This window comes from Diprion similis, chromosome 10 (genome assembly GCF_021155765.1).
Source record: "Diprion similis isolate iyDipSimi1 chromosome 10, iyDipSimi1.1, whole genome shotgun sequence".
Lineage (NCBI taxonomy): Eukaryota > Metazoa > Arthropoda > Insecta > Hymenoptera > Diprionidae > Diprion > Diprion similis.
Genome location: NC_060114.1, coordinates 14,974,425 through 14,997,190, shown reverse-complemented (window position 1 = coordinate 14,997,190; position 22,766 = coordinate 14,974,425). Strand labels below are relative to the sequence as shown.

Here is a 22,766-nt window from a genome sequence, read left to right as displayed (position 1 = left end):
TTTTAATATTATCGATTTCCGTTCCTCCGTAACGAGGATTTCTATTACAATAATTTCTGTAACAAATTTTATAGGCGATGTAGAAATAATTAACATCTAAATTAGCAATATATATAATCATAATAACCGAGTGTATTACATGAACGTACACTCGGAGAATAGAGATTTGGTACAAACGATTAGAGAAACAGAAAGGGAGACAAGTATAGTTTCTGCAAAGATTAAGTGATAATTTTGTGGCGCATAAGTCGAACATTGATTCAGTTTAAATAATATTGCATAATTAAGTTGCGAAAAGTTGATCTATCGAAGAAAAAACGCATTACAGGTCATTGTTTGAATCATACCTGTATATATATTATATATATATTATTAATAATATTATAATAATCAATATTATTACCGTTATTTCTGTGACTCGTATTCTGGATAATAAACGTGATTGTTATCGATTATTTTTTCGTTATAATTATGATTATTATTAATTTTAATATTATTATCATTATTATTAATATTATTATTGTAATTGTTTCATAATTTTTAATTTACAACTTCTCACTAGCATAGTCGAGTCGATGGCTTTCGTTCGTGTTGCGTATTTTTTATGTACGTTCTGAAATCATATGAATAAATTAGTGCGTAGTAGTTGTACAATTATCAAGACTATTTATGTACAATACATATCAACAATCAATACTGACGAGTAAGTATTATTATGAATGCAATGATTATTGTTTAAAAATTACATAGGGAATTAGCATACGTAGGAAATCAAAGGAGCGACAATTCGTAGCATAACAAAAAAAAAGATTGACGAACAATTCGATGAAAATCATCCATGAGAAAAAAAAAATAAATCATAACAAAATCATACAAACACCGCGTTTACATATTTTAGAGGAAGAACTTTCATCGGGGAGACATTAGCCATTTCAGAATTCAAATAAGAGTCAAAGTACTATAGTGAAAAGAAGTGTTGAAAGGAATTAATGAATACGTGCATGTCTCTTTGTCAGAATAGTTATGAGATATATTCATAACGTAGGCTCAATCCTAAACTAAAATAATCTCTCAAAAATTACATATTTCGACTTTCGTCATAGTTGAAGAATTATACTTGGAGGTATAACAGTATAAAGGAGGGAGAAATATTGTTTAAAGCTTTGCTAAAAAAAAACTCACTCAGACTGCCAAATATTCATACAAAATATATACATATATATATACGTATGTATACATATAATATAGGATAGGTAAAATATAGAAAGAAAAGTGTTTAGTCATTGTAATTATCACTGACAAAATATCCTCAAGTAATTCTGGGGTAGCAAAGAAGCCTTACCAAACATTATGCGTTCATTCATAGCTACAGAAAACACGAGCAGAAGAAATGTCTGATTATTTAAAAAATTATTCGTAACGGATTATACAGGTTGCAGTTATTTAAATGCGGAGCAAGTCATGCGAACAAGAAACATAGCAGAGAATTGTCAATTGATTGTTAGTCTATTTTTTTGGGATTCTTTCCTTTTTTTTACTTTTATTATTTGTTCAGCTTACCTATCCTATTCGCTCAGTACTGGCAGTAGGGACCTTTTGAAAGGTCAAAATAATATTGCATTAGGAAAATTGTGGTATAAATATCTTACTGCAAGTTTTATTTTTTTTTAATTATGAATTATTATTATTATTATTATTATTATTATTATTATTATTATTATTATTATTATTAATAGAGATCAATATTATTGTTATTAGATAAAGAGATGCGAGTAAATAAAGTTGAAAATCACCTTGAAAATCACCTAAAGGACATAAAGAAATTAAAGAAAAAGCTCAAGAAGCTTGTATAATACGTACAATTAAAAAAGTAGAAAAAAAAATGCACAATATTTGCGATTAGTATATGATCTGAATGAAATATGGTTTCGTTAAATTAATCGAATTGAAATATCACTTATTATTAAGAAATGTACACAACCGTTCCTTTTTTTCTTCTGCACGAAAATATATATTATTTATTTCTCTACGCAATTATTATTAGAATTATAAAATAATATTGGATCAATTAAAGAAATAAATGAATAACTACGCTCTTATTTTTCAAGTGATAAATCGTAATTTTTTTACTCACAATTCGATGCTCTGTATGGTCGACGAGGAGCAAGTCGAGTCGACTTTGACGTGACAATGCTTGTGACACTTGAGCTGACAGTCCCTGCACTCGTAGCCCTGCTTACCCAATCTTCGAGCCAAAGTTCGCTTGCAAACCTCGCATGTTGTGCCTCTGAAAATTTGGCAGCAAATTCAATGATAACGCTACCAAACCTCTCCTTACTTTGCCACCTCGTTATTTTCTCTCAAGTGCAAGCAGGTGACTTGACAATTCAATCTTACCCTGGCATGTGTTTCGCGATGAAGGTATGATCGTTGAAGATGTGTAATTTGGTACCCTTTTTTCTCCATTTGCTCTTCTGCGCGAGAGACAACGGCACGAGGTAGTGTCTGAAAATAATCGAATGTTTATAATTTCAGGCTTGAAATTTAGGGATTACAAAGCGTGAGATCAACTGTCAAAATGATCATTCGAGAGAGAATTTTTTTAGATTATTCTCGTTGACTCCTCATATATATATATATATATTTCTAAAATTCGAACTCACTTTTTTATCCCGTTCTCCAGGGTCTCCAGAACAAGGGTCGATGCCTCGTTCAGGTAAGTTCGCGTCGAGGTTCCACTCACTGCTGAAGCCTCGCTCAGACTCGACCTTCTAGACTGTTCTTCTCTTCCTGGCACCGACAGCAAACCTGCGTAAATGTTTTCGCATTACACACCAGGAGTCTGTCATATGAAAATTTACAATTTCACAGGAGAATTTCACTCTCCGGATTAGCATTTCTAACAATATCTGTAATATCCCTCAATAATTCTATTTCTATACATCTACACAATATTATTGTCCTCCAGACTTTACTTTTGTGCAGGTATAAATCGTGTACACAGGACCTAAGCATAGAAGCAAGCCGTCTCGGCGCCTGTAGACAGGCAACCAGGCATTACAATTTCGTTCGTGAGATGCCAAAACGTAACGCCAGTTGCCTATCTGCAGGCGCCTAAATGGCTTGTCTCCACGCGCAGACTCTGTACATAAATATACTATACCCTATTCCATTACTAATAGCTACAGATAGATGCAATCCAATTAAAAACAAGACGATAATTGCATTACATGTATTTTTATATACGATTGTGAAATGAACTTACCAATTAAAGTAGGTGCCGTTTTGGTTATAATATGTAAATAAAAACAGAGAGTGTACAGTGAGTATGAAGACGATGATAAGAAAAACTATTTACATCAAGTTATGTTAATAAGCGGAACAACCTTACATAGAACAGCTCACTTTCACTTACTCATTCGACATTTACTAATTATTTGACACTTATCAGGCAAATCAATGTTTTTGGCCGCCAATCGTATGTATATATGTACATAAAAGTAAAGCCCACTGTTAAATGCGAACATATACAGAGCTTTTCGTGTTAAACAAATTACATGGATAGCCTGTGATATGATTGGCGCGAGACTCTAGCAAGTGATTGAAAAATTCCGGTAATACTACAATAGAAAAATGCATTTACTTGAATGATACTTTGAGATTATTATTTCTCAATCCATCTCTGTACGTGATTTTTCGCTTGTTTCTACCTGATACCAAATCTCTTTCACAAACTAAACCAATTTTAATAAAACTACACATCAATCACAAGAAAAATTAAGAAGAAAAATGTTCGCCGCGTTATTTTTAAAACTAATGCATAACAATATTTCATGCACCTGTTATCACACTTCGATGAGAGAAAGTGTATCAAATTTTTTGTACCAAAATTCCGAGTGTTAGGACAGTGTTGAATGAAAACGGAATACTAACGAGAGTCTGCGATTATTTTATACTATAAAAGTTAGTATTTTTTGGTCGCATTTTCCTCGTGGAATTCTCACCTGAGCCAGGATCACGAGCTCTGTCAGCTGATATCGACCTCGAATGAGCTTCTTCGTATGGCGCTTCACCTTCGGGTCCGACAGACCGACTCCTGTTCTTTGATCGGCCAAGGCGCCGCTTTATAGTCCCAAAAAAGTCCCGACGTTTTCTCCGCGTTCTCCCTCTCTCTGCAAGAATAAAATTGCATTTGTAAAAAAATTTTCGTACAAAAAATAACGGCAAGAAAGCTCGTGACTTTACGAACCTCTGATTCCTTCAGAATTTGAGGAATTCGGAGTACTTTCTGGACCCGATGCCGTGCTGTTGTCTTTTGTACCATGCTGAAAGATAGAATACGTTTTTTAACGGCTCTGCTGCTCTTTCAGTTCCTTGATAAGTGGCAAAAAATATGTATCTAATGATTATACGACATCGATCGATTATCCTTTGCAAGAGTTATAGGTTTTCAGCTGCAGAGTACATCAAACGGGAGAGGGAAGGAAAAACAACAAGCAATTACCTCAGGCGAGACTTCTTGCCAATTTCCAGCTTCCGTCAGTGCAACCTGTTGGATTAGTAAACACACGGCACTCAGCATTCGTTATTATTAGGCTCTGAAGTCAGTCTCTCGTCTAGTGAGTTCTCTACCTCGACGCCCAACTGATTTCAATAAAAATACTAATGAATTATTCAAAGCAGTATCAGAATTTCAACATTTTTTCGAAACCTGTCCGATCGTACTTTCCAAAATCTGCATAATCATCAACGGAATCGTCGGAACTGGTCTCAAACTCAGTAGTCAGTACAACATCAAGAAGATAATGAAGAGATGATTTATATTCCAGCGAACAAAACTCTGCTTGTCAAATCAAATAAAACAAAATGGCAGATGGTCGATTGTCACTGTACATGGGATCTGAAGCTAAAGTCTTGAGATTCCACAGACACAAGATGCAAATTAAAAATTTTAAGCGACAATTCCAAAGAAGATGATGATATAGCGTCTCGTACCTTGACGATCTGTCGCTCTGGCTGCTGTAAAGAAAAAACAGTATATTTTTTGTTAATGACAACAAAAGGGGGTTTGAATCTCTTATCAAGAGAATATCAACGAGTCCACTCTTAGTCTGTAGCTGAACAAAACCAAACTTACTCTCTGCTGGCTGTGGACTATCAGCGTCCCTTTGTTCCCGTTGAATTGGCCCGTCCTGTACGGAGAATCGAGCCCGTTCCCGTTGGAGAGGTAATCTGAAATTGAACCAAAACTTCATATGCTACATTCCGCTTTCTGATGGCCAAGCAATCAAAAATGGATAAACTGAAGTCTAGTCTAACGTCGATTTCCCCAAATTCTATACAACGACCAGTCAATAAACACAGAAGGAAAAGAGAGAGGTTAAAAAACGAAAACGGAGAGAAAAGACAACACATGGGTGTAAAACCGGGATATCATATATGAACAAAATATAAACGTGATCATAAATTAAAAATTGGAAAGGTACGATAAGAACGAATGGAAGGGGAGAGGTTGAAAAAAAAAACTATGAAAAAAACTGTTGGCGGCGCACTACGATCAGAGGGTAGACCACACGGAATAATCGACTGTGTATATCATAATTACCACCCCCTGGAGACTGACTGCCAGAATCGTATAAGATAAAGGTGCTGTTACCGTTGTTGTAATTTAAGCTAGTGTTGTTCAGATGTTTTGTTGGTGTGTAGCTACGACTCGGCGATTGGATCGGCTTGATGCTCTCTTTGACTTTGTACGGTTTGGTCCCGATCTGCGGCACCTCGGCACCTTCGATGAAGAGGAACTGGAAGTTGAAAAATCGAATCAGGCTAGCCGCGCCACCAAAGCATTCGCAATGGTCAAACCAAACAAAGTTATAGGAGCAACGAACAAATGCGAGGACATCGGCCCGACTCGATGCTCGGTACAGTACATAGCGAAGCCCAAAAATCCCCTGTCGAAAAAAGGGAATGTCAGTGACACGCCTCATGCTACCTCGACTGTCAGGGTCCCCGTAACTTCGTCCTGTTCATAAGGCCGAGCCTGCAGAGGTATGATTTGCCTCTGACTAGGGTTGACCAGCAACTCCTCCACCCCCACGATCCCCAGCCCCAGGAAACGCTGGCCTTTATTCACGTGGTCGTAAACCTCCAGCAGCACCTCCGACGTGTTCTGACTAACGTCGCTGAAAAGAAATTTTATCCTCAATCATACATTGAACGAAGACCTTTGAGGATTTTCAGAAGTTTTTGTGGATCGCGAAAATCCAGCACCAAAAACGTTGGCACGACTTTGTGGATTTGGAGGTACTTAGAGAGTGACTGAATAGTTTGACCCGATTGAACGCGATCTTGGAAATTGCTACAAAAATTCGAGACGCGGATTCATCCAAGCGCTTGATTTACACGAGTCAAGTAACTGTATGAGTAACCATTTCACTGGTGATTTCAATACATGAAACTTACAACAAGAAAGCTTCGTCCCAATGCGGATTGTTGGCGTTGTCCTTTTTGATTGAGGTTTGATTTTTCTGGGGTGGTTCGTCGAGTTCGACAACGCAGTAGGGTTCCTTGGATCCTTCGGCCCCACCAATATCGGATGCCTTCACGATCTTGACCAAAAGTCGTCGGTCGCCACGGGTGTACTGCATAGTAGGGGAGTGGCTCTGGCGGATCTGAAGATGTTGTTGATCTGTCACTGTATTCGAATAATTCTACAAGCAAAGGGAATTGCGGAACGCGTTTGTTTATTTTCACCCGTATACAGAGGGTACAAACCACCTGAGCACCGCAAAATGCGACAGAATCGCACGCATATCGAATTAAAGAGGTTTATTATACGAATATAGTGGACTGAAAAGGAGAGCGAACTTTTGGAATCCATGTCATTCACAGTAACGTCGACCATCTAGCTTTATGATATATTGTGAGATTTTTGGATGTGACATGTTCTTGGATAGTTTACTCTCTTTGCCGCTATATGCATTTATGAATAGTTTCGAATAAGACAAACCGTAATGAAATCGAATCATTGCAATGCTGATGGATAAATAGATTCCCAGAATGCACACACATTTTTACCCCCTTAAGGTACTTATAAAGACCCGTTGTACACCTCGAAAACGCGGGGATGCACAACTCCTATTCCGCTCAAGCGATCAGAGTGAAACTTGGGCAGTTAATGAGTTATTTTGGCAAAAAGTGGAGCGACTTTTTACTTTTTTTAAATTCTGAAAAAAAATTTACAGACTGGTTACCACCCACAGAAATTGATCAAATTTTTGCAGTTGCACTGAATGGATCGAACCATCCGGTATGATGCCACTCGGCGGTGATAAAACACACATTTTGAGCCCAGTCCCATGAGATTTGATAGTGAAGTGACAAAATGGCAGCTGATCTGGTTTTCGATTACGAAGAACGCCGAAATCTCATTTTGGTGACATTTGTCGGTAATTTCTTACCGACATTACACGCATACATTACCGGCATGCGCGTAATGTCGGTAACAAATGTCGCCAAAATGAGATCTCGGTGTACTTCGTAAGTGAAAACCAGATCAGCTGCCATTTCGTCGTTTCACCATCAAATCTCATGGGACTGGGCTCAAAATATGTGTTTCATCACCGCCGAGTGGCATCATACCGGATAGGTCGATCCATTCAGTGCAACTGCGAAAATTTGGCCAATTTCTGTGAGTGGTAACCAATCTGTAAAATTTTTTTCCAAATTTTGAAAAAGTAAAAAGACGCTCCACTTTTTGCCAAAATAAGGCATTAACTGGCCAAGTTTCACTCTGATCGCTTGAGCGGTATAGGAGTTTTGCATCCCCGCGTTTTCGTGGTGTACAACGCGTCTTTATAAGCACCTGAAGAAACTTTACTCACCATACTGTCGTAGTGAAGAGGCAGGGAGAATCCCGACTGCGGTGGTGGTTCCCTCCATAGTCTGGGGCAGGTTGGATACTGTGCGAGGTTCAGATGCACGTTGGTGCCACGAAGCGCGCCGACGACGATCTCTGTCACGACCTCTTGCAGCTGGCTCTCGTCCAGGTCCTTCTTTATGGTTCCGACCGGAGCCAGAGACACCTTGACCTGGGGGTGAAGCGTTTGGTAACAATTACATTCGCCATTCAGTCGATTGAATGAATAGGAGTAGTCTACCGCGTTGATAAAGGTTCATCACCGAATACCTCAATGATCACTAATTGGCAGTGCTTTAGAGCAGGAGGAGAAGAGCAAGAGGGAAAAATTTACTGGGAATAGTTAACTACTAAGGTAAGAATTGGACCAACCTCTGGCCATCCGTCGCACTTCAGATCCAGCAGAAGCTTTTCTGTGATACAGACTAAGTGAAGTCGAGCCCGGAAACGGTTGACGTTGACACGGTAGTGACTGGCCTCGACCTTTTCACCTCGCTGTCGGAAGGCTTTTAGCTGAAGAGCCGGCGTCGCTTCGCAGTCGCAGGTAATTGTCTGTAAATATACAATGTCACGCACTGTCAACCGATAATTACTTAGATGGAGATGATGCGCCGTCATCGATCATGACGGTCACTAAACACTGCAGTGCTCTCTTTAATTCATCTAAAATACACTTACGACGTCGTCCTTCGAGTCGCATTCGCAGAAGATGTTCGAAAGGACGGGTGAATGCGTCTCGGGAAGAACCCGCACGAACTCGACACCGACACCATGCTGAAAATATAAAATAATTAGCGAGTCAGTCGGAGCAAATGGACTATATCGTATACCACATACACTGGGTCGAGTTGCAAATAGGCTAACCAATTTCGTGCATCCAAGAGTGAAATGGTCTCATCGCTTCGTGTCCGGTACCCGAATGTGTATAATTAGTGTAATTACAGTAACTACTTCATGATTTAGTTACTTTACTCGAGAGGTAACAAGGTATGAAAAACAAAAGCAAAGAAAAAAACAGAAAACCAACTCTGCAGAGACACGTTACGGAAATTTATACGATTGATGCTTGACTTTTTAACACTGCACGAATAGATTTCTGTACGTGAAAAACAGTAACTAATGGCCCTTCTGCACGAGCATAATTTTGCACTAGGATCCTATTTTCTGAGCATCATCGATCGTTTACTGTAGCGTGGCTCTGAGAATTCACCATATTTTCACATCGCGTGATCCAATGCCATGGGGCGGACGTGTAGCATTGATTTCTAACGAGACTAATTTTATACTTGGAAAAATTATTCCTGTGCCTAATACGTTATATTCAAAAATGTATATCTGCGTCATTAATTTTTTACTGTTTTATACACGAATAATATGAACAAAAGAACTGATTTATGGGTACAACTGGTCGATTTGAACTTCCCACAGAAACCACAAACCTCAAATCGTAATCCTTATCCTTATGCTGCCTATTGCAATTGCCCGTATAAGCGTGACACGCAAACCACATTACAGATACACGTCTTATGTATTTTTGGTGACACTGCAGTACATGAGAACAAAAGAAAAAATCCTGTTTATACATAATGGAACTTTGTTTTATGTGACAGAAGTTTGAATAGAAATTTATTTACGCGGTCATTAATTTTTCCTTTAGACAGTTTCGTTTTCTTACCGTAGATATATGCAAATAACTACGTGAAAATTATTTTAAAATGGCCGCTTTACCTTCGAGGAATTCTTGTATTTAGAATAATTAAATTTTTTTTCAACCTGATACAACGTCTGAAAATTTTGCGCTTAGTAATGAGTTCGATTTTTGAAATACGAAGGTTTAACTTTTGTTATCATAACAATCTGCTTTCATTGCAATCATTGAGCCTGAATTCGTTAACATTGCCTAACCAAGATATAAAATAATAACATAAAACCCTACCTAAACTAGTACAGTTTTTTCAGATCACAATTATGTATGTCACTCATATCATGTTATGTAAGGAAATTTGGCCCTTCGGTAAAAGAAAAAGTGAAGTGATCAGAAAAGACGTAAATGCATGTCAGCCACTGGCATATATGTATAATGAGGTCGCGACTGAAGATAAAATGCATGAGTTATTCTTAGCTTCCTTTTAATTTGTTACAAGCGCCTTCTTATCCAAACTACGTACGCAGACATGTAAGCGGCGTGTAAAAACATCGCAGGCTTTATTTTATTACGAGATCACGGTTCGCTGCAGATTCTTATGAATTTCCTGGAATAGTATGAAAAATGAGAAAATGTTTCAGAGAGTCATACCTAAATTTATCAGTTACCGTATAGCCATAAGGAAATTCACGAGGCTCCAATATCATCTGATTAACATGATTTTTTACCAAGATAGATAATTTTATCAATAGATTTCATTTGAAATGAACCGCATAAATCAAAGAAGTCCCGAACGCTTTAATCTTGCTGCTAAATAGTAAAGTAAAATAGTTCAGGGACGATAATTTCTACTCTACAACTGGTAAGCCGTAAGTATAATAATGCAGAAGGAAAGGTGCGCTTGAATCTAAACCTAACGGATCATCGTCCTCCGTTCTCTCGTGGTTCCTACTTTCCTCTTCCACGCACAGCTGAACATTGCACGGAACTCCGTAGAGTAGCAGTGCCATAAACGAGCGGCCAATTCGGAACACACCAAATTAGTTTTCACCAACTTTTAGCGTCGTTATGTGAGAAATTCATAGTTATATGCATGCCTACGGTCAGGTTTTTAATTAGCCATGATATCACGTCTGCCGAAACCATGGTCGCCTGAGTAATCGCGAACCGTCCAGAGAACGAGAGACCTTGGTCGGTTCCGGTGTGGAGGGGATTCAGGATTAAATTTGGTAAAAAATGAAAACGGGTTCTGGACCGTCTATCATCCACTGATTCCCGTCACACGTGCCACGACTCTCGAAACATGTGTTCATCTCCCGATCCGCAAACTGATCTGCGTATCTTGACTGAAAATTTCTTACAGCCAAAGAAAAACGCGTGACATCGTATATTTCTTGTATTAATACGCGTGTCCGTGCCAACGATTGGGAATTTTGAAACAGGTATTTAAGCTAGCAAAATTTCGTGGGTGAAAAATTGACGCGTTTGCTTGGGTGGACCTTGTAGCGGACGTCGAGAGGATTCCAACGATACCTAACAAAGCCATATGCTGACGATTCCCTGAGGAGATATCGCGTTTGGAAGCGTGAGAGTAGCCAGCGAGGAAAGTGTAACTCGCTCGACACGGACGCTAGCGCGCCAGCCGATCGCGCTAGTGCCCAACCGCTAGCTGGAGCGACGCCGTTCTGGCGTTCTTATTCAATACACGATACCTCCCCAATAAGGGATTGGAAGGATACTTTGTCGCATATCGTTGGATTCCTCTTGAGCTCGGCTATAACCTTGATATAAAAAGAAACAATAATTTCACACACCGTTCGAAAAAACCTGGTCCGTTCGATACCGCGGAAAACTGAAAGTGTTCAAAATAATGAATTAAACCAGAGAACTGCTTTCTGAACAATAATTGTCCACCATCTTTATTCTTTGCAAAGGTAATCAAGTTTTTCAATGTGCTGTATTTGTTGGTTCAATTTGTAATACTAGTACGTAGAAAGTTCTGACACCGGATACAAAGCTGCGCCGTTTGAACAAATTAAAATTGAATGCTATGGTAATTGAATTTTTTATGACAAGCTATTTCGCGTAGTAACATAAGCATTTCAATCGCGCATACGCATAACTGCTTTTATAATTGCGTCACAATTTCATTACCGTTAAGCAATATTATATAGGTATAATTGGTGGTCAGTGTGCAGCCACTCCTTGCGGCAATTTATAGCCGATGACATAGGCTCTCTACTTGTTGCGTATAAATTTTTTCGTTCCAGCTACTGCCGCATATGTGCGTGACTCATATTTTTCGCTCCTTCAATTCGAAGCACTATCGTGCTGCATTATTTATATACTTGATATATCCGCTAATTATCTTACAAGTAGAGAGCTTACAAATATCACAGTTTCAATATTATTCGTTTGATTTTTGCGATTTTTTGTCCTTCAGTATGAACGATTCTGATCCAAATTTGTTTAACAATTTGGATCATATCATACTATCAGCTCGTATTCACCCATGCATATATGAATTTCCGTAACAGTATCGGAGGCTCTGATCTTCCACGACCCTGTGTTATCCTATCGATCTATCGCTCCCATCTGTGAAGGAACAAACCTATCAGTTTTTACGAGCAGCAGAATGACACTCCACCGGTCGATCGATCGCTTTCAAATCTGTTAACAGCCCTTGGTCACAACTGTAAGTTCACCCCCTGTAAGTGGAGCGCAAAGTATTGGACACACGCCCATAGAATTGGGCTCTTCAATGCGGCAACAAGGAAAACTCATCCGCATGAATTGGCTTTCCAAAAGTTTATTGACACTACCAGTATCTATAATTATATTAATGATGGACGAACAGTCTGTGATGGGTTATTGATAATATATCCAACATCGAAACGTTATAGGTATACTATTGAAACCAGTTATGTTACGTTTTATCGAGATGGTGAAAGAAGGGAAAACGACACCCGAGCTTATAACAGAAGTTGACAGTAAACGCGATGAGCAGCTGCGTAGGCATGTCAAAATATACATATATATATATACACGTGTGCGACACGCATAATTAATTCGCTCATTACAGCAAAGTTTCTCCATAGGGAATGTAAAGGAACGATAATATATAAATCTAAATCACGTGACGGTAATAATAAATTATGTGGAGGCCTTTGTGCTGCACACTGAGTGCATTCTAATTCGCACCGATCAATCTGTTGCCAAAAATTAACCCTGCGATATTGTAAAGATATTTGTCTAGTGTGTATTTTTTAGAACGACTTTGAAAAAGAGGATATATATTCAAAAATATTCAAAAAGTAACTTTTCAATCGTTTAATTTTATGCAACATTTGAAAAAAAAAAAAATTATTACATATTCGCAAACCCAACTTGAGACAACCGGTCTCATCTTCGACGACGTGTCGTCTGCAGACCAGCGGCGTCATCGCTTAGCCGCATATAGACGTACCGGCAAGGATTATCTTATTTTTCATTACATCAGAAACAGACGGTATAAAGGCGAAGGTTTCGTCACGGGCTGTCAGTGGCCTCGCGAGTGGCTGCCGCTGACGTCATCCGTTCGAAATAACCATGTGTCTTTGCGCATGTGCGCTCAAGTTCTGCACCCAGTATATATATATACGCCTTTATATATATGTATGACCTAAGTATAAATATAAATATGTTCTGTCTACGTATATTATGGCATAGGCAAAGAGTTAAAAGGAGTTCTCACAGCTTCGTAAATTGGACGTACGTAACGAGTTCTCCTTACGCAGCTGCACGTCCCCCATGATTACAAGAAAATTGATATCCGAAAATGTAAATGAAAATTCAAGTTTGTTTTTAGATGGCTTCTTTTACTTTTTTTATAGCTTCCAAGATTCTAGCACTCATATACCCTGCACATCCGGTGTCGGCTCCCACCGACCAATAATTCATTTTAGATCTCTCTTTCTCGTAATTAGTTCGCTTCTATATTTCTCGAGTCTACCAAGAGATTCCCCCGCAGGGAGTTTGGAAGTTATAGTTGCCTAATGGCCTGAGAAGATTAGACAGCAAATCTAGCCGAGAATCCAGCCTAGAGTATAACAGATTGACGAAAAAGCTTTCTATTCCAAAGTTATAATCACGTTTCGACGACTATAAGGGGTTCGAATCCAAAGCACGAACTTGATCCTTAACCGCGATTTTATGTATACCTATATATTGTACACGTACCCAAAAATGAGCCTCATTATAGATGTATGATAATTTACCCGCGGTGGTTCAGTGAGTTTTATACATATGAGTGTAGGCGTGTAAGGGGTTGCGATGACGTCACCGCTGCCAAGATTATCGATTCTTTTACCACGACAAACGCGCCTCGTGCCACGCGATGACGTCACGGTAGAAAAAAATGTCCAGCCTAAAGGTCTCCCTGAAATTTCACTTAGAATTTTAAACGTCAGATGTCCCATACGATCGTCGAAAATTCTCCCGCCCTTGGTGATTTCTACGTGAAACTACAATAAAGTGCAACTAGCTGAAAATTGTAGAAAATATTAGAAATCGTAGGAGATTGTCAAAACGCGTCGAAAGTTGCACTATTTTGCATTGAAAATTACTAATTTTTATGAAAAATTATAAAAATTCACAACTTTCTACAAAAGGTAATTACAATTTCGGACCCAGACGATATGAATTTTTTTGTCGTAGTATTTTTAGAATTTTGTTGAAAAGTACAAATTTTTATGAACTCCAAGAATTTTTTTACCAACGCCAGATGACGCATCTCTCTCACACGGAAAACTTATGGCAGACAAGTTAAAAGTACCTAGAAAAATTTGGGTCCACATTCGAAGACTGATCTTCTTATGTTTTGAGTATATTCTAGACTGATTTACAGAATCTGTGATATATTTTTAAATCCACCTTGTCTCGATAGGTGAGTTTTATGAAGAAACTAACATTCAATATTTTTCTAAACCAAGAATTTCACGACACCGAACACTAAATTTCATCCATTTGCCGTTTTACAATTGTAAAATCTACGAAAAATTCTATATCAGAACGACGAAAGTGTTCGAATTTCTCTACTTAATCCGAAAACCAAACTCGTAGTTTGGCGTCGAAATTATGTCCACCAGGTGGCACCACACGAATTTGTAAGTGGCAAAACATCGGAATAAGGAACTCGGTGACATCCTTTATCGCTAGGTGGAGTAGCGAGTTATCCTTGTCTCGCAAGAGAAATGAATCGGACGATGCACCTTGTGACTAGATCAGTTGCAAGTCCGCCTTCACGTCGTTATAGTGCAGATGAAAACACGTTCGAAACATCTTTACGGATGCGGTATTCACTTGTGTTATTAATTTCACCAAACGTACCCAGTTATACACGAGCATTCAGAAACCACCTATAAATATACGTACCCACATATACATATATATAAGTATATATATATCGAATATGTTTATATTTTGGCACCTGTTGGTAGGCGGTCAATGCTTCGAAATTAATCAAAAGCGCCTACGCGCATATTAATATTGTGTGAGGCAAATACTTCCGGAACTCATTTACATTGTCCACGGTTAAAAAAAAAGGGAGATAATACTTTCCTTTCAATTTTCTATGTCGAAATTTTATTGACGGCAAAAGATGCGTTGAAGCCGAATTAGACCGCCGATAAAACCCTAGGAAAACCCGTGTATTATCGTCATTGTAGCAGGAAATTATAGGTCAGACTTAAGAAGGTTAGTGAATACTTGACCGAGCGATACCGCTTCACTTCCGGTGATAAGACTTCACCGTCAACAATACCTTGAAAATATCACATTTATGAGACTTTTTCTGAATAATTTAAGTCTGCATATGTTAAATTGGCTAGTACACGCCGAAGTACGATTTGCAAAATCTTGATAGAGGAGAAAAAGTTAGATCAATACGTATCCCTGTTATTCACCTATAGTTGTTTCCTCAACTAACAATGAAACAGAAGATTGTTATATCAACGTAGCTGGTCAGCCAACTGTGTTTGTAGTAAAGTTCATCGAACGATTCATCAGCGGCATTCGCAGTAAAGCCGAAACTCTCAATTGGTCCCTAATGAAACTGATCCCTAAATTCCATCGCGAACAATGCACGCCTATGTTTGCATTCGATAACAGGTCTCTAACGCAACTCGTAAGTGGGCCAAGCAAGCCTGCCTAACTACGTTGACTCGCCTCAAGCCCAGCTGCTCTGACAGCGTAAAATTTGTAATACTTCTCATGGGTCGTATAGAATGGTTTAAATCACTGACGGTGAGAATATCTCAGTGATTCTGCGTTAAAAAGATGCAAAGAAAGAAGTTGACGTCACTGTAGTTCGTAACGTGAAAATTCACACTTTCGGAGAAGCTAAAGATCTCAGTATTCTTACCTCCACACCGGCAACCAAGTGTATTAATAAATGCAAGGACGTTCTTTACGTTGCAACACGCAATTTTCAACGCCAAAACTCATCGCGTAGCCATTTGTGTGATATTCCTTTTGTTTCTTATGTCAAAAGTCAATTTCGACGTAAGTCAACGTCATTGATTACTAAAAGTCTACCCATTACGACACGCTCCAGAAATGTAACAGCGTACCGTGTAAATCGAGTAAGAATTCAAACTACATCCTATAAGATCAATTTTGCAGAACTTTTTAATTCAACTTTAACCACGCAGTTTGTTACAGTTTTTGACTACAGCCACACCGGCATTCAAGTATACTAAATGCACTAATACAGACAAACGGGTGTTGTTTCTAAGAACGTATCTGCCGAGTAGACTGGGTTATACGGTGTGCCAAAACGTACACATAGATATATCTGCGGGTCAGATGGCAGAGCTGTCGTGATACGCTTATTCAAGTCACGTTTGCTCTGCAGTGATCTTTCAAATACCTCGAGCCCACGAAGCTCGTTCGACACAAACGGCTCGTTCGTTATTTCATCCTCATTCGCACGTACAGTCGACACCCATAGTCAGCGATGTATAGCAAAAAATAAGAGAAATATCAAGAAGAACACCACCGTTCAAAATAAGCGGCGTGATCCAGAGGCCTGACTCACCTCTTCGACGGAACCGGCGGTGAATTCGTTGAGAGAAATGACCCAGGTGGCGAGGAGCTCGTTGAGGATAACAAGGTCCGAGTGTAGCCATACTATCAGCTCGTTCACCCAGCGCACAGCCTCGGCGTCAGCCCCGGTAGCAGTGGGAAGATGAAGGGCCCTCGAGCTTCTCGCGGGGCTTACCAAAGGACCGGAAGTCTTCCGTGTGAGCCGTTTCCTCACCGGGGGTGTCGGCGGCACGTACCCCGAAGACCCACCCCCACCGCCGCCGGGACCAGCGGCCAAACTTCCGGCACCAACACCGGTCGTCGAGGACTTTGATGAGACTGAAACCGGTGACGATGCGGTTCGCGAATTTTGGGCACTTCCTTTGAGCCCACCGGCACCTGCAGCACCTCCGACACTAGCACCAGCACCGGGAATCACAACACCGTCCGCAGCGGCGTGCGCCGTGAATCCGTAACCGTCTTTGGCGGATCCGGACGCCTTGATGGCGTTGAGGGCGAACCGATTGTAGACGTATTTACCAACGCACAGCACTATCAGTCCGAACAGCATCCAACCGAACACCAACATCGATAGTGTATCCATGGTAGTGTCACCGGCCGAGTCAAAACTGCATATCAGATCGTCCACCCGCTCGGCCAAGTCGGCCATATTGCCCCATCGTTCTGCCAACCAAGTCCAATTGGAATCCAAAAACATTCTTTTCTATTTTCACCGACGAGCAACCGTCTCCCGGCCCCCACCAAACAGCCAACCAACACGTTGCCTATTTATACCCTTGCTTGCACCCTGGGCTGCTCGCCGGACGGATCTCACGTTTCTTCTCCTTCACGCTACCGGCACCTACAGTGCGGATCACGATGCGGACGAACCAGCGGCGAGATCGTTTCAAACTCGATCCGAGCACGTGGCATCTGTCAAGTTTGGAAGAACTTCCCCTCGTGTGGTGCGTTGATGATGTCGTGTGTTGGGGAGTGGATTCTACCTCATCGGCGAATCAACTACGGGTAACTACAAGTTCGTTTACGGTGACCCGAATTCTCATTGGTTTTCCTCGATCATCAATTTCCTGATCACCACTTTCACCAGCAGGAAAACTTACCCGATAACAACTCCGCATGTCACCATCTGCAAACAGTCCAGTAGCGTGGATCGTTAACCAACTTACGACGATTGGTAGGTACCTAGATATATGTATACTATAAAACTCCAAGAGGTTCACAACCGATATCAATGTCAAGTAGATTTAATTTCGTTTAATTTTGCGTTTTCTCAAACGCAATTCGAAGCAGCTGTCACAGTTCTGAGACGTAAATACTACATAATACTCAAAAGCCATTCCAAATATTTTCGATTACAGCAGGATGCTACGATTGGAGATCCCGCAATGCCAGTCTATCAACTTCAAAAGTTTCCTCTTACCACATTCTGGTTCCTCCTTGGAACGATTTGACAATCCTACTCTCGCACCGACAAAAGCTGTGTGTACACCAAACTCATGCGGTGCGTTGAACACGTGGTCAAACTGGACGTTTCGTAGTATGCGATAAACGTATTCCATACGGTTTACACTTCTCGGAAAAATTTATCAGATAAAACGAACAAATATTCGCGGTGTCGGTGCTATTATAAGAACCCTATCTCTCGTCGATATTTACAGAAATGATGACCGACCTCTCGTGTCACACAATGTAAATCTGACACATCAATTACGAATGAACGGTGTACCTGTGATGAGTGCAGAAGGGAGCTTCTTCCCCTCGGTATCAGCACCGCACCCCAAACGTGACCGTCATCTTCGCATGGAGTAAAAATCGTAGATTTTTAAGTGATACTCAAGTGACGGAAGACGGTTTGTAACTATAATTTGCACGATTTCCATGCGTTCTCCACTTTATCCCGACCATGCGGCATCTGCGTGAGCTACGTCAAGTCCCTAACCAGAATATAACAATACTTCCGGCATTCACGTGCCTGCAGGAAATTACAAAGATCACGAACGGAGATGACAAGCAACGGACTCGGTTACCAGCTACCACACGGCGTTAAGACTGCAAACTCGCGACTCTCGATGCAAACCGCAATGCCACTGCCATTCGTCTAACAAGTACCGGTTCGTTCGACTGCTCGGAAACTACTCCGCACCTTCCACACGCCGACTCCCGGAGACCGACTGCGAAGACCCCCTTCCTTGTGCCCCACGAATGCCAACCTTTGACGCCGTCCCGACGCCTGAGTATCGATCCACCTACACCGACCTCAACGCACTCGTAATGCACTGTGTGTTGTCGGTACGTGTCACACACGCACGATTTGACGCAGAGCTGAAGAGATATCCGCATTATCTTATCCTCCACGAGATGCATTTCAAATATGTTTGTATAATGTCGGAGGTTTTTAGTTTTCACGCACGATGTTCAGTCGTGAACTCCTCTTCTTTCCTCTCCTCTCGTCTCCCTCGAGGTCTTTGTGGTTGGTTCTCTATAACGTTTACGCTGCAAATGAATTCTCGTGCCGTTAGCATATCGAGCGACAACCCAATTCGGCAGCGTGTACTGTTTGTGAGACTTAAGTATACGCTTTTTTGACTCTCGCCTCGTCTTCGTGTTCAGTATAACATCATCGAGGCTAATACCTTGGCAATTTGACTTTCATAAAAGCTGTTTGGACACAATTTTTTCCTTTCTATTTTTAATGTGTCAACTACCGTAGGAAGATGTATCTATATATATATATATATATATATATATATATATATATATCATATATATATATATATATATATATATATATATATATATATATATATATATATATATCATATATATATATATATATATATATATATATATATATCATATATATATATATATATATATATATATATACACAATGTAACGAATTCCCGACCAGGAATTATGTATCTTTAAATCCTCGCGTTGAACTGAATCCTTGACTTTTCAGAAATCATACCCAAACGTCAGACACTTTCATTTCGTCTGCTATTCTCACTGAGAATTGCGAACTTATTTTATTTGAGGACCATGCATTACAACAGTCAAAACCGAGACTTTTTTCCCAGTAACTCTTCCCACTCGAAGTTACACATGCTGTTTGAAAAACGAAAATCAACATTAGAAATTTTTCACTACGGAACAATGAAAAGAACCGGCACAAATTAGACTACGTATAATCAATCCCGTTTAAATATATTTTATTTCTAGCATATTATTATAATTATTTACAGTTTGCACAATCAAAGTCACGTTGGGTTTTAGGGAAAAGTAGGCAATGTATAGTACAAGTTATACATTATAGGATACAGGGGGGATATATATCTATATATGTGTGTGTATGTGTATATATATGGTGTACTCCACGCCAACTCGACCAGTGTTAAACCCCGACCATGTCAAAATCATTTCATGTTTTTTTCTAACATTCTACTCGGTAAAAAACGCGGCCTGAATGTTTTTCAAATTTTTTTAATAAACCGTTTATTTTTTATACATATTTGAAGTCGATTGCGAATGCGCATGTTTTTAGATCTGAAAAAAATTCTGAAAAATCAAGTGAATAAAAAGAATAGAAAAAAATTCGGCCCACGTTTTCCTTAACGGGGGGGGGGGGGGAGGGGGGGGGGTGTATTTTGTGTCATTCACTGGATTTTTGAGAATTTTTTCAGATTTTAGAATATAGGCATTCTCAATCGACTTCAAATAATTATAAAAAATAAACAGTTTAATAAAAAATTTTGAAAAGCTAAAAAAAAATATGAAATGATTTTGAGGTGGTCGAGGTTTAACACTGCTCGAGTTGCCGTGGGATACCCCATATATATGTACGCATAACCGTTGTGAAAATAATAATTCGATGTGTACTATCGAGAATTGGCGTCAATTATATGAATCCGTGTAAATATCACGTACACATTAAACGTGTACAAGAAACCTTTTATGGTATAGCGGAATACGGTTATAACAGTATACATATACATGTTTTTGGTCCACCCCGATTATACGCGTAGGTATAATAACGTAACTTATTAACCACGCTGTACATTCTCAATATGCCACAAGATGCACATACTGCTTCATTTCCGATACTGTGTGTATAATTTATTCATTCATTTATTTATTTGTCTAGTTATTATAACCTCATTAGCCTGCAGTGATCCATATACATATTATGTAGGATAGCAATAGGCGATTCAGTTACAAGCGCATGCAGTACGGAGTAATAAAATATATACCGCTGAAAAATTCAGTTTCATTTTTTTTTTCTCCTGCTCTTCTTCCCCTCGCTTATACATTTTCAATATCAATATTCATAATCAATTTTCCAAACGCATTTCGCTAATTTCAATTAAACATCTGTTACACCCAGTGTATCAGAGTAAAAAACAACTTCGTACCGATAAATTGTGACGAAGATTTTTATCTAAGCTTTGTGTTTATGTATGACGAAATTTTATTTTTAAATTAACAACAAATTCACCGTACCAAAAAATTCACAGAATAATTTCTATCGAGTTTCGTAGGCATTCGTCTTTTCAATTTTCGATCTTCTCAAAGATTCGCGCTAATCGAAAGTCAGCGGTGACGTAAAAAATAATCGAAGCCAACTGACGATGTATTTTTAATCATTCAATAACCAATTTACCGAATTCTTCATTATTTATATGAATTGAATAAGCCTGCAGCGCGTGGAAAATTATATAGATATATTATAAGCGTGTGATAATTTGGTATAATCAACTTTTTTTATACAGAAGAATATAACATATATATAATACGCAATGCGTACAAGTTTTGGTAGCGCTCTCGCATAGTAATTCGTAGACTAATACTGGCTAGTATTGATTTATCGATTACATTATTTATTAGGTACTAATTTTACAACGGCGAATTGAGATATACTTCGGCACCCGCAATCACCGTATTCCGAATTCAAATTTCACAGTCAAAAAAACCTAACTGCCTTTGTATTGCTGCTGTTATGTATCGCGGCATAAGTCTTTACGAATAACAACAAATCCTGCTCTCTCATCGTCTATTACACTTCGTTAGCAGCAATCGTTATTATCGACAAGTCTCGATATAATTACTATGGATACATATACAATATACATATATGTATAGTTAGTAAGTAGAGTACTGTAGATCAGTAAAAATCAAATTGTATATCAATTATTAATACAGTAGCACCATAATAACACATGTATACAACATAAACATTTCATGGGATTGCTTAGGAATGATATTATATTTTTCACATTTATTCTTCCTCTTTCTATATTTTTTCTTCTATCTTTCTTGTTACTTCTTCTTTGCATTTCAGCTGCTGAATAATTCTGACGTATGGTAATATATATAATACCTTATATAAGTTACTTATGTTTCATACACTGATCGTGATTGATATACAGACATTTATTTTCTTCGTATAATAATAATAATATTTTAATAATAATAATAATAATAATAATAATAGTAATAGGGCATATCTCAATTAGTTCAGTATTCAGTATTGTCTGTAAGTAGTTTCATAATTATCTTATGTACATTTAAACTTCACGTCTTGCGCCACATGCACTTATGGGTGTTTCGCAATACCAACCGAATAACCAATTTATTATCAACCGACGTGAGTATCGTTCGTCCTGCTGATGAACAGGCGTATGTAAGAAGCATCAAAGAATAGACAAGTATCACATTTGTCAAAGCTGCTTTGAAATAATTTCAAGTCTCAATAGTACAAGAACAAGAAATCAAACTCAAATTTTTAAATATCTCAGTTTGAAGAGAAAATAAACATCTAAATGAAAAAATAATTAAAAATATACAATGCAAGTTTATATTGCAGCTGATGAACTTTTGCCTTGACTTTTGCTTTACATTTTTCGCTAATGAATAGGACTTGCAGGACACGTAAAATAGATGTGGATCCCTTTTTCGGATCCCACGTGACATATTTTCGACTTATAAATGGTCTGAATACGGCCTTTCTCGGCAATTACTTGGATAAAAAAAAAAAACGAACACTAAAAATGAACTAAAAGTTGATGAAAATGTACTTCTTTCACTGGGCACTGGAGTAGCATTTTGAATATAATCAATTTC

The 22,766-nt window shown here is 38.8% G+C and overlaps 1 protein-coding gene across 7 annotated transcripts; it reads right to left on the bottom strand.

The window, feature by feature from the left end:
* Positions 1 to 386: 386 nt before the first annotated feature.
* On the bottom strand, positions 387 to 17,607 carry LOC124410802. Of its 7 annotated transcripts, XM_046889428.1 has the most exons (17): positions 16,639 to 17,606; positions 8,597 to 8,692; positions 8,291 to 8,470; positions 7,884 to 8,090; positions 6,463 to 6,710; positions 5,993 to 6,182; positions 5,606 to 5,801; positions 5,138 to 5,232; positions 4,996 to 5,019; positions 4,505 to 4,549; positions 4,250 to 4,325; positions 4,005 to 4,172; positions 2,664 to 2,808; positions 2,398 to 2,505; positions 2,135 to 2,287; positions 1,561 to 1,593; positions 387 to 613 (listed from the first exon to the last, which is right to left on the bottom strand). In XM_046889428.1, the coding sequence occupies exons 1-16, from the start codon at positions 17,341 to 17,343 to the stop codon at positions 1,566 to 1,568; spliced, it is 2,664 nt and encodes an 887-aa protein (XP_046745384.1). In that variant the 5' UTR covers positions 17,344 to 17,606; the 3' UTR covers positions 387 to 613; positions 1,561 to 1,565. The 7 variants fall into 7 exon arrangements, with proteins under 7 accessions (XP_046745384.1, XP_046745383.1, XP_046745382.1 ...); XM_046889427.1 differs by lacking the exon at positions 1,561 to 1,593 and having other exon boundaries at positions 2,664 to 2,790; positions 16,639 to 17,607; XM_046889426.1 differs by lacking the exon at positions 1,561 to 1,593.
* Positions 17,608 to 22,766: the final 5,159 nt, after the last annotated feature.